This window comes from Octopus sinensis, linkage group LG11 (assembly GCF_006345805.1).
Source record: "Octopus sinensis linkage group LG11, ASM634580v1, whole genome shotgun sequence".
NCBI classification, from domain to species: Eukaryota; Metazoa; Mollusca; class Cephalopoda; order Octopoda; family Octopodidae; genus Octopus; species Octopus sinensis.
The window spans coordinates 38,399,783-38,412,134 of NC_043007.1; the positions used below are offsets into that span (position 1 = coordinate 38,399,783).

The following is a 12,352-nucleotide window of genomic DNA, read 5'->3' on the forward strand; positions in this document are numbered from 1 at the left end:
TCATCTTATTTGACATTGATTTTTTTTTAGAGCAAAAGGAACAACTTTAAAAATAAACTGATTTTAACGCTTAGATTTAAAACTTTAAGAACGGTTCTTAACTGCTTTAAAATTAAAAATAAAAATGTTTACGCTTTTTTAGAGTGTCATTATAAAATACACGACTACATCGAATTGAGCGAAAGTAAAGCAAGCATAGAATCAAAGTGAGAGAGACGTGAGTGTGAGAGCGACAGAGTGGAGGGTGTGTAGAAGTATTGCGCTGCGGAGCGAAAGTAAAGCAAGCATAGAATCAAAGTGACAGAGTGAAAGGGTGTGTAGAAGTATTGCGCTGCGAACCAGTTTATGACAAGCCAACTACGAAACGCCGCCGAGTCACTCGCTTCTCGAGTGACACTCAGTTGTTTTGTTGTCGGCTTTCGACGGATAAATATTTCTGCTATTAATTACCGGGATTGTTCATTTGGTATGTCTGTGCGGTGATGGGGCTGTTAACACTACTAAAAAAAATGAAACAGAAAGAAAAAGAGATGCGAATTCTTATGCTGTATCCTTTCATGTATTTATGTTTTATTACGATTATATCTATCTCTAACTGTATATTTCCATGTTATAAATTTCGATTTTTTTTCATTTTATGGTTATGGATTGCTTCATATTGCCTTCCATCCTATCCATGTTTGATAAAACGAGTAACCAGTAATGTTAAAATAATTTCATTATTATTTCATTATTATTGTGGTGCACCTGAGCACTGTATACAATAATTTCATTATTATTATTATTATTATTATAACCCTATTACTAGGCACCTCGTTTTTACGGTCTTAAAGTCAACAGAAAAAGTGACAGTCCTGAATTCTTTTTTTAAAACTAAATTTTGAAACATCCGACTCTACACACAGATCTCTTCAAAAATTGTGCCACTCAGCCAGAAATAACATTATATTCGTAATTCGCTCCATACATACTTTTGCGGAAGTTCTCGGCACTACCAATATATGATCAAATCGTTCTCATTTATTTTAATGACAAATGCGAACAAGTAGGAATAGATTTTACAAAATTACATCCACTGCATTTCCATCGATAACCGTCGCAATGTAATTTATGTGAAATTCGTCTGGTAGACCCTCCACACTATTCACATGCACAACTGTTATGAATTAAATGACTTTTGCACCACATCCAGTTCTAGAGCACGTACTAAATCAAAAACTGTCGGCGTATAGCAGCAACAACCAGTATCTCGATTGAGTCGACAATAGTAATTTTCACATGTGTACCCACCAGCATGGAAACATTATAATTTAGGACTAAAAGTGCTGTGGAAACACCAGTTTGAATTTAGAACCCTTAAAAGCGAGGAAGCCCATTATTACTAAGCGATCGATTTAATCAACCATAACATTCCTGGCTGAAGAGGAAGTGAGTGCTCTCTACAGAATTTTGCCCCAGTCTCTTTGCATTCCAAGTTCAGATCTTGCTGGAGTGAATTTTAACTTGAATATCTCCGATGTTCATAAAATAAATACCAGTAATATCACACACATTATCGAATTTTGCCTACCTATCAATTTTACATTGCGTGTTGTATCATTTTCATCATAAACTACATATTTATGTCAGTGTGTGTGTATGTATATATATATATATATATATATATTTATATATATCGTGTGTTTTATAACATATAACGAGAAGGAATCCCATCTAAATTCAGGTTACTTTATAGAAATATTAACTCTTGGTTTGTAATTTTTATATTTATCATTCTTATATAGACTCTGATCCCTATGTACTTCCATAATAATCATATATGAAAGATATAGTATCTAAACTCTTCGATAGCTTCTTTTATACCCTTCCAAATTCTTGAACTACTTCACTCAGTCTTTTAATTGTCACTCCAATGAAACGATAAATAGTTGCTAAAACGAGTCTTCGGTTTCGAGTCATCACTACTACCCGGTTTCAAACATTTCGTTTTGAGAGAAGAAATGAACATCCCAATCACAATACCTTTTCTCTCTAAATCTGGAGGCTTTCACTTAAGGGATCGAGGTTTCTAACCAACAGTTGTACCCAAATCAGGTTGAAGTTTAATGGAGAGTCAAAATTAGGAAAATGTTTAGGCATTGTTGCACACTTGCATAGCTAATGGTAGGGGGTGAAGTCTGCCCCGTACACGTTTTTATGGTTACGACACTTTTGGGTCTGTTATATATTCTTGGGTAAGCAGAAGACTCGTTCTAATGCTAAGTCACTGCCGTTGCGTCTTCCACGCCCCTAGTTTTGTTTGACAATCATTGACAAAAGCACGTGCGAGGAAATAGAGCTAAACAAAATAGCTCTTAAGACAAGCTGTTAATAGCTCGTGACCGGTGTAAGCCAAACAAGTGATATGGTTTCATAAATATGCAATATAAACTGTCAAATTTAATTTTCGTAATTTCCAAGGTCGATATAATCGATTGACCACTGTCCAAGGACTAAAACTAGCAAAGGAGTGCGCACACACACAATCGTTTTAACGTCTATTTTTCCATACTTGCATGGGCCAGACGAAACTGACCAGCTTTTCTAGTCTGATGCCGTTTCCGTCACCGACCTTCATCTATTTCCAAGTGCAGTACTATTTCACCTGGATGGACATGTTCCATGGAAGACTGGAAACGAAGGACACTGCCTGTGTGATAACGACACCCCGTAGAACGATATCAGGACTAGGAAACGTAAATACACACATAATGAGAAATTTAATAAAATAACTTTGTCATTAGGGAAATTGTGTGTGTGTGTGTTTTTCAAGTTACACAGACACCCCTTTGATACTCTTACCATAAAAAATATAATGAATAAATGGCTGGTCTGTTGGAAACCTATAATATGGATACTTTTCTTCATAAAATGCATGATACAAAATAATTTTTAGCATAGTCGACCTCGACTGGTACTTTATTTTATGAACCCCAGAGGGATAAAAAGTAAACTGCAGGATTTGAACCCAGAACATAAAAGGCTTGAACAAATATGTCAAGGCATTTTTATCCAACTCCTTGAACAGTCTGTTAATTCACTGCCCTTGCAAAATAACTTTTAAAATGTCATAAATGGCTTCAACAAGCAATTGAAAGTGTGCCTCAGTTTCAGCTTAAGATATTCTCTTGTTCCAAGGCTCCAGCTATTGAAATGAGGAAATACATTAATTTATTATGAAACTAGAATCCACATTCTTATTTTAATGTTATCCTTATCACATCATTGAAACAGGGATGGAAGGATGGTCTTCGGCAACTGTAGAAATTAAGAAAATTGCAAACAGAGACATGTATTAGATGAGATTGCTGAATATGGAGGGTGGGGTAACACATCCCAGCTGAGCTGCAGCAATTTTTGTCTGGTTCGCAAAGAAACGTGCAGTCTTGCATTATGTTGGAAAACAACACCCTTCCTGTTGGCCAATTCTGGACATTTCTCTTGAATTGCTGCTTTTAACTCATCCAGTATTTCTCAGAATTAATTGTCTGGTTACTTGGGAGAAGCTCATAGTACAGAATTCCTTTCCAATCCTACCAGACACAAAGCAAGACTTTTTTAGGGTGAAGACCTGCTTTTGGGGTGGCTAAGGGTGGCTCATGTCACTTACTCCAGGATTGCTTTCTCTGAACATTTCGGTAGATAATCCATTTCTCATCCCCTGTCATAATTTGCTTTAAAAAAGGCGCATTTTCATTCCGTTTATAAAGCGAATCACAGATGGAAATGTGATCCAAAAGTTCTTCTCACTCAACTCATGTGGTACCCAAACATCGTAGCAATTTGTGTACCCAAGCTTTACCAGGTGCTCATGAACAACTGATTTTGATAGGTTGAGACTTTCTGCCAATTCTTGGGCTGTGAATGTGGGTTATTCTCAATTAATGACTTGATTTGGTCATCATCTGTAGTATATGGTCTATCTGATCGCTCTTTATCAATAAGGCTACAATCTCCAGCTTTGAACCTTGTGAACCACTTCCATACAGTTCTTTCGGATAAAGAAACATCACCGTAAACTGCGCATATTTCTTTGGTTGCTTGTGAGGCATTTTTCCCTTTACGGAAAAAGAAAAGCATCAAGTGCCGAAAATGAACTTTCTTATCTTCCATTTTAAAAGGTTACAGAATTAACACAGGTTATAGGAACATAATCCTTTTTCCACGAAAAGATAGCTTAAACTGTGCTCTAAATAGAGGTGTAGTCAAATCCTATTTTATGGACTCAACCATGTTCTAAAATAAGTCAAAAGGTAAGCTACTATAAATCGGATTGAACTTTCCAGACAACCCAATATATGAGAAGTCAAAAATTATCTGCACTTTCACTATAACATATCTTTATTATTGTCACACCGCCTTCTGCACATGCTTGCTTATAGATGGTACTATTGTGGTCACGTGATCAAAGTTTGAGCTTGATTGTGTCATTTTTATTTCTGGCTTTACAGTGTAAGCATGCCCACTCCACTAGCAATGTGCACCAAAGAAGAAAAATGAGCAGTGATCCAAGAGATGGTAATGGTGAAACAGTGCACCATTACTTTTAAACTTCTTGATTTACTTATACGCACTTCCATTTGGTAATGCACTACTCCATGTTAAATAATAAAACTTCAGTTTAACAAAGTGTCTTCAATATTTTGTCCAACCACTGTATACATATATATTTGTTTTTGTATAAATAGTTTATTTCTTCCTTAATTTTCCAAATAGTGGTTTAGATAATGCTGGTAAGACAACAGTGCTAAAAAAATTCAACGGTGAAGATGTTGATACCATATCTCCAACTTTAGGCTTTAACATTAAAACTTTAGAACATCTTGGGTGAGTTTGTTTTCTTTTTGTTTTCCTTTTATTCTATGCAGTATTTTATATATATATTTTTCAAATATTTCTATTTTTTTCAGTCTATAGTTGGTTCATTGGATTAAAGAGATTAATAACCTAAGAACTGTGTCTGACACTAAATAGTTAAAAATAAATATATTTTTTTGTAGTCTAGGCTAGTCCATTTGGAGTAAAGTGTCTTGTATTTCCTCTAAGGTAAGGTACTAATCTGACTGAAATTCTCTTTATAACTGATATTAATGATGAAAACAATGATGATGATTAGATTTGAAGTGCTACATGTTCTTGGGCTAGTTAACCCAAGGTACATAGATGCAAGGATGATCTAAGCAAGTGCTTTCCAAATCTTTAAGGAGGAAAGCATACTGTTGCTTTACTAATTATAAGACAACCCACAACAATTCATCATTGTTTTTGTTTTGTATCTGCTTTCCATATTGGCATGAGTTAGACAGGTCATTGCTGCACTCCTAGACGAGTCAAGAAACCACATCTTTCTTGGGTGTTCCATTTTGGGCTTGGATTCTACAGTTGTATGTTTTTCCTAACATTGACCACTTTGCAAAGTATATTAGGTGCATTTTTTATGACACCGGAACTGTTGAGTGTTATGTCATCAACAACACTAAAGGGCCCTTCCAACTGCACACTTAACAGAGTGTACTGGATGTACTTTGTTTTGACACTAGCACTAGAGAGAATAGGAGTGAGAAAATGATGGATAGTAAGAGAGATAGATACCTTGGAGAGTAAATGATGACTGTTGATACCAAATAGCCAAGAAAGCGTATAGGTAGTATGTATGGAGTACATATAGATCTGATGAGGTCTCTTAAATATATAGTTCAAGATGGTAACTATAAATGTTCTTTATAAAATTAAATTTTGTTTAATAGAATGTGTTCAAGTTTGCATCTAACAGTAAGCATAAACAATCAAAATTTGTGATTTAGTTGCGTTCTCTTCATTTTTTTATAATACAATTAGAATTTTGAGTAGAGATTGAAATATTAAAGTTTTTTGGTGTTTTATCTTATTAATAAAACTAATTTCTTTTTAATAAATTTGAAATTGGAAAGGAAAAACAGAAGATATTAGGATATTATATTTTCAGTTAAAAGCTTGGCAATTACAGTATGGAAAATACATGTTAACTGTTCAAAAACATAAAAAAACAATTAACTTCACTTAATTATTTGTAATTTGGTATCAAGATTTTTGTTGCTCTGACTGCAACCTAGTTATTAACACAGTTCACTTGTTGGCCAAAATTTGTAGGCTTCAGGTTTTAAATATATTTTTTCTATATAGATCAGTCATCCTAGTTGTTGTAACCTGATGCTCAAACTAAGTCAGTTACCTTGGCTTTTGGTTGAAATTTATGTACACCAGCTGATGGCAACCAGAATGACCAACATATATAGATGAGAAAAAAAAATTATATTTAAAATCCTGAAACCTGAATTCTGCTGGTCAACATCCTCATCTCAGACCAGTTGCAATAGAACTGTGTCAGTGACCAGGTTGCATTTGATGAAAATTTTGGCACCAAATAATAAATGATTAGTAAACTTAACAGTTTTTGTGTGTTTTTGAATGGCCAACATGTATCTGTCATCTAATTGTTTTAGTTTTGAAACATGATCTCAGATCAAATCACTTGCAAGACAGGTACGTCTTTGAAATTTAATTAAAATTTCTAAAAAGACTGAAATTTCAGTTTCATTTGTATCATTCTAATTTAGTTTTATGAAAATATGCCAATAAACATGTCAAATTTTACTGGTTTGAAATTTCAAATCAAAGAAACTTTAAAATATCTGAAATAATTAAAAAATATATTTCCATTTGTGATTTTTATTTTCACTCATTTCAGTTATAAATTAAACATATGGGATGTTGGTGGCCAAAAGTCTCTCCGTTCCTACTGGAAAAACTACTTTGAATCTACTGATGGTCTTATCTGGGTTGTTGATAGTGCTGACCGAATGAGGCTGCAGGATTGTAAGCAAGAACTGGATGCTTTATTAGTGGAAGAAGTCAGTTGCAATGATTTATTCAAATTATTTATTGGTTTTATTTGTTATTTTTGTTATCACATTCTTTCTTACAATATTGTTTTTGTCCATACCAAGATTTGAACACAGTATTTGCAAGGCAATGGAATATGCATCCAATTATCTTGAACCAACTTTAGTTTGGTAGGTTAAATTTTTACAAAAGGACAACAAATGCTGATGAAGATCTAAATAAAGCAGAAACTTAAACATCCTTCATGTTGTTTTAACTTTGACTGAGCAGACCTAGAAGTTGGGTTGTTGCACTTACACTTGTGAGATTGTGGGTTTTAATTCCTGGACTGTGCAGTATGTTGTGCTCTTGAGCAAAATACTTTATTTCATGTTTTTCTGCAACCACTTTAACACAACTGATGTGTGGCACACTTTGCACTTATCCCGGCAATGTTGACTTGATAGAGTGGGTGAGCTTATGTGCTACACAAACATTTGTTCAACAAGAACTTTCAGAATCATCTTTTTTGGCAAACTCAAGAGACTACAAAGAAGATGAAGAAAAGCAGACCTTATGGACCCTTTGATTTCTATTTTACTCAGGGAGTTGGGGAACTTTCATAGCCATTCAATCCCTAAAAACTCCTATTATATTTTTATGATTAAATATTAGGAATTGTATAAGAAATTGTTTAAATATTTTGTGCATTGTAGAAATATAACCAGTTTATTGCACGTAAATTTTTAACAAAGTCATATATGGACCCCAGTTGAGAACTACTCTTCTATATAAACCATACCTGGTAAAAAAAAATGGAATGGTCATAGCTAGTCATACTTTTGATCATAGGCAAAAAATGGTTGAGAACCACTGATACAGAACTACATATATTCAGTATCTTATTTCGTTTTTGAAAGAGATTGGGTTCCTGGTTCTAACAAGTCAAGAGACAAGGTTGGGAACAATGGTTTCTAACCTGGGGTCTGTAAACCCCTGGGGGAACCACAAAGTACTGAGGCTCTATGAGCTAAGTTCAAGATTTATTGAGCAGACAAACCTTTCAAAAAGCCCACAGGGAAAATTAATTTAGATATAAGGGGTCCTTGGTAATGAAAAGATTGGGAACCACTGATATAGAGGCTCTCATCCTGATTTGTAGACATCTTGAAGGTAGCATGTTTTTTCTCTTCAAATCATTTCTTAAACTGTTTAATCTCTAAAATTCATTTCGACCTTTTATATCTTTTCCTGAGATCCCATAATTCCAAGCATAGAGGGTTAAAATTTGTAGAACATTTAAAAAAAAAATTAGTTGATGCATTTAATTCTAATAGTTTACTTCTTTCTACTTACAGCGATTAGCAGATGCAACACTACTAGTTTTTGCAAACAAACAAGACTTACCTGGTGCTCTTAAAGCCGAAGAAATCAGAGAGGTAACTTTTGTTTGTTTCGTTTTCATTTTTTTCTTTTTCACTTTCAGTTGTTCCATCTTATCATAAATGTGATGGGCTTTTTTCTTTACAAAATATGATCTTTTGCATATTATTGGATCAGTAGGTAGTTTTACATGTGGATGCCATCCTCACCACCTTTTACTATCTTTTTCAGCATACAAGTTGAGTACAGTGTAAACATGTGAAAACATTCAAACAGTGTCACTATTTTTCCAAATTATGCTGCATTTCACATGGAATTTTTGATCCTCCAAAGTCGACTTGGCATATAAGTTGAACAATCTTTTTTTGGCTGTAAATTTTGGTCTAAAAAGTTCAACTTGTATGCTGGAAAATATGGTAATGATTTATCTACAAAGCATAAATGGAACTTGTCATCAGTTAAGCAAAACAATGTGCTGCTTAACTGATGACAATGGCTAATGTTAAGATTTGACCATATCATCAATGGTCAAGCTTTGTAACCTTATAACCATTGTGTCTGTGTACAGATAATGTTTAATCAACCATCTGAGGTACCAATGACAGTGACCAACCTTTTCCAGTTTCTCCTTTAGACTGATAATCAAGTAGATGACATCAAGTCCCAGGTTGTGAAGGATGTTAGCATCAATAGATTTACCCACTTATCTATGAGGGGCAGGGGACACACAATTTGATGTAAAATTTGATTGTCTGTTCCTTCCAATCCAATGAGATTTAAAACCTGTAAGGTTTATTATATTGTTATTGGCTAGCACTATGGCATATCAGTAAGGCCTACATCAAGCTGGACCTTTTCAATAAAATGAAAAATTGGTGTTGTTGTTTAGCCCCAGGTCAATCCTGATTGAGAAGACTTTCAGGTATCATACTTATGTAGAATGGACACACTATTGACTAGTGAAGGCTTTTGGTCTTGTTGGGTGGAAGGCAACCTTACTAGGGGTGATACTATGATAAAATGTACTCAGTACTCTCTGTAAAGGGGTTGAAAATGAGCAGACAGCATAGGATTAAGCAGACTCTTTAATCTTGTCCAGGACATGACAACCTCTCTAGTACTGGTGCCGCAATAAAATGTGCCCAGTATATGTGTTAAGTAGCTGATCTTAAGAAGGGCACCCAGCCATAGAAACCAACCTGTCTAGAAGGACAGTAACTCTTTATATGAACACTCAGGCTGTATTGATCTGTCCACAAGACACCAGTATCATAAACAGCCATAAATTGATGGTAGGATGTAATTTTTTTAAGATGATAGATGATATGAGAGAGATCTGCCTGCCATTTCAAGTATGTTAAGTAACCATGTAAAAGCTGCTTTGTTAGTAATTGCAGTGAAGAGAGAAAATAGCTAATATTTTTGTTAGAACATCTCATTAAATAATGTAAAAGATATGTCATTTGAATATAGAGTGGAGATTGTTAGGGGTGTGTGCGTTTAGCTTTGGTTTCATAAGATAGGATATCTGTATATGAAAAGTAATATTCTCAAATAATGACATACCTTTTCCTACAGTAAGGGAACTGAAACAATATGAAATAAAGTGTTCTGTCCCAAAACATGACAAAATGTCTGTAGGGGATATAACTGCATGTTTCATGAGTTGGTGACCTTCCTCTCCTCATAAAGCAGTGTTAAACAATCTTTGATAGTCATAGAAAATGATTTTTCATTTTGTGAAAGACAAAGGATATCTTCTCACATTCATATGATTGTCATAGCAGACCTATTGTCCGGCTTAACACCACCACCTAGTGCTTGGGCACCTTTCAGAGAGTCCACACTGATGTAACCATTTTGACCAGCTCTCTTGTTTGAGAATGCCAATGCTACCTTCTCTCCTTCCCATCAGTTTCAGAAACCCTAAAATGGGACATGTGCACTGACCCTTCCATATAACTAAGTATAAAATATATTATATTCATACTTATGGCAGACATCTTCTTGTATTCTTCTGATAGTTATAGCAGATGTTAGGATTTTTCGTAATAATTATAAAAAGTATTTTCTTGTGTTCTTGTGCTGATCATAAAGAATATCTTTGTGATAGTTGTATCAAACACCATCTAGTATTTTAAGATCATAGAAGATATCTTCTAGTATTGCTTCATTCTCCAATGAAAGTCTGTTTCAAATGTTAGGTATTTTCCTCTCTTCGTAACATCTCCGTTTTTTCCCTGATGTTTACTGAATCATCTTTTAGAACCTCACACAAGTGCTAGTCACAAATTCTAATAATTATATGTAATTCCTTTCATACCTGACAATAAACAAATGTTTGATTGATTTTGCATTAGTGACACTTGTAAATCTGATCACATCAATATGGTACTATGTACGATGTTTGTTAAGTGTCAGCAACTCATCTCATGGTGGCCCTGGGAAGGTCAAAGGTCACTTAATTCCCCTTCCCCTAAATAATCTAGCTGGTAATAGTTATCATGGCAAGATGTTCAACACTTTAAGCAGTGTTCTTATTAAATCTTCTGGGAATGCCATCCTCATTTTCAATTACTTAGTCAGAGCAGAGGAAGACTGGTAACCACAACCATGCTTGCAACAAGACTCTGGGCTCTTCTAGAGGCTGCTGAGATCCAATGTACATGAACAAAATTTTGTGAAGCCACAACAGTTTTTAACACAATTTTTGACTTGGTTTTTCTGTATTTTGCTGATTTGATGTTTTTAGTATTGTAATGTTTTGCCAAGGAGTACCAAATAATATCAAAGTTTTTTTTTTGTTTTAATTTCCTAATCTGTTATTGTAATGATCCCTGGACACCAAGCACCATTAAGGGTTTTTAGTTACTTACTTCATTGTGGCTAGTATTGTAATATTTCAATAAGGAACACAAACTAACAGAGTTTTGATTCTTAAGTCTGTAAGATGATAATTTAATATCTTAACCATTCAGTTATTATAACTCATTTTTGTCTTCTCTCTCTTGTTTCTTCACTCATTCTCTCTACCGTTTTCCTTTCATTCTCTTTTAATCTCTAGCCTAACTTTTTCTCTCTCTTTCTTTCATACAGACACACTATCATTTACCCCCTATCCTGACCATTCACATTCATAACCCTTCAATTGTAACAACTCCCTCTTATTTTCTTTATAGATTTTAAAACTGGACAACATAAAATCTCACCATTGGTTAATACTTGACTGTAGTGCCCTGACTGGAGAGAATTTACTGCAAGGAATGGATTGGTTAATTGGGGACATTGCAAGTCGAATATTTACCATGGACTGAACACTTACAGCTCATTTTTTTTTCATTCATCGGAAAGTAAATTAAATGTTTCCTAAAATGTTGTAAATGTTGACTTTTTATTCATACTACTAATGTTCACGTAGCATTAAAATTGTACATCCACACACAATCTTCTTTTTTATTTCACAATGCTGTACTGTATTAAATATTCACCCATCTTTGAATAGTTCTTGTAGCATAGTTTTTTCTAGGAGATGATGTTGATATTAGAAAAACTAAGGCAACTGGAATTGCTGTGCATTCAACACATGGTTTAATCCTCTCAATGCCAGTCCACAAAGATGCCAGCATGGCTGAGTGTTTAGAAGTTTGCTTTCCAGGTTCAGATCCACAGTGTGGTATCTTGGGCAAGTTCTTTGGTAGACAGAAACTGAAAGACTCTAGTTGTTTGCATATGTGTGTTTGTGTCTCCTTGTCTTGATATAATGTTGTAAATGAATCTCATTCCCAATATTCTGCAAAAATATTGGCCAAGGGGAACTATTACCTTGCCTAGAACAGGTGAGAATTGACCACAGGATGAGCTCTGCCTCTATAAAGTCATCAACCCATGCAAGCATAGAAAGGTGAATGTTAAAATGGTGATGATGGGACATTTTCATCCATGATTCCAAACTGCCTTGTGTTAAAGTTAACTGCAATCTTGGTTATTATACATATACTACTGAGATTTGGGACAGGTAAATGTTCTATCAAGTTATATTCCAAACACCAGGTCTATATTTTTGATTTAT

At 34.5% G+C, this 12,352-nt stretch overlaps 1 protein-coding gene across 1 annotated transcript; it reads left to right on the plus strand.

Moving 5' to 3' along the window:
* Positions 1-311: 311 nt before the first annotated feature.
* Positions 312-11,722, plus strand: LOC115217097 (ADP-ribosylation factor-like protein 2). The gene is made up of 5 exons (XM_029786693.2): positions 312-547; positions 4,756-4,866; positions 6,767-6,929; positions 8,259-8,339; positions 11,463-11,722. Exons 1-5 carry the CDS (start codon positions 483-485, stop codon positions 11,595-11,597), a joined length of 555 nt encoding a protein of 184 aa, XP_029642553.1. The 5' UTR covers positions 312-482; the 3' UTR covers positions 11,598-11,722.
* The last annotated feature ends 630 nt before the right edge of the window (positions 11,723-12,352 follow it).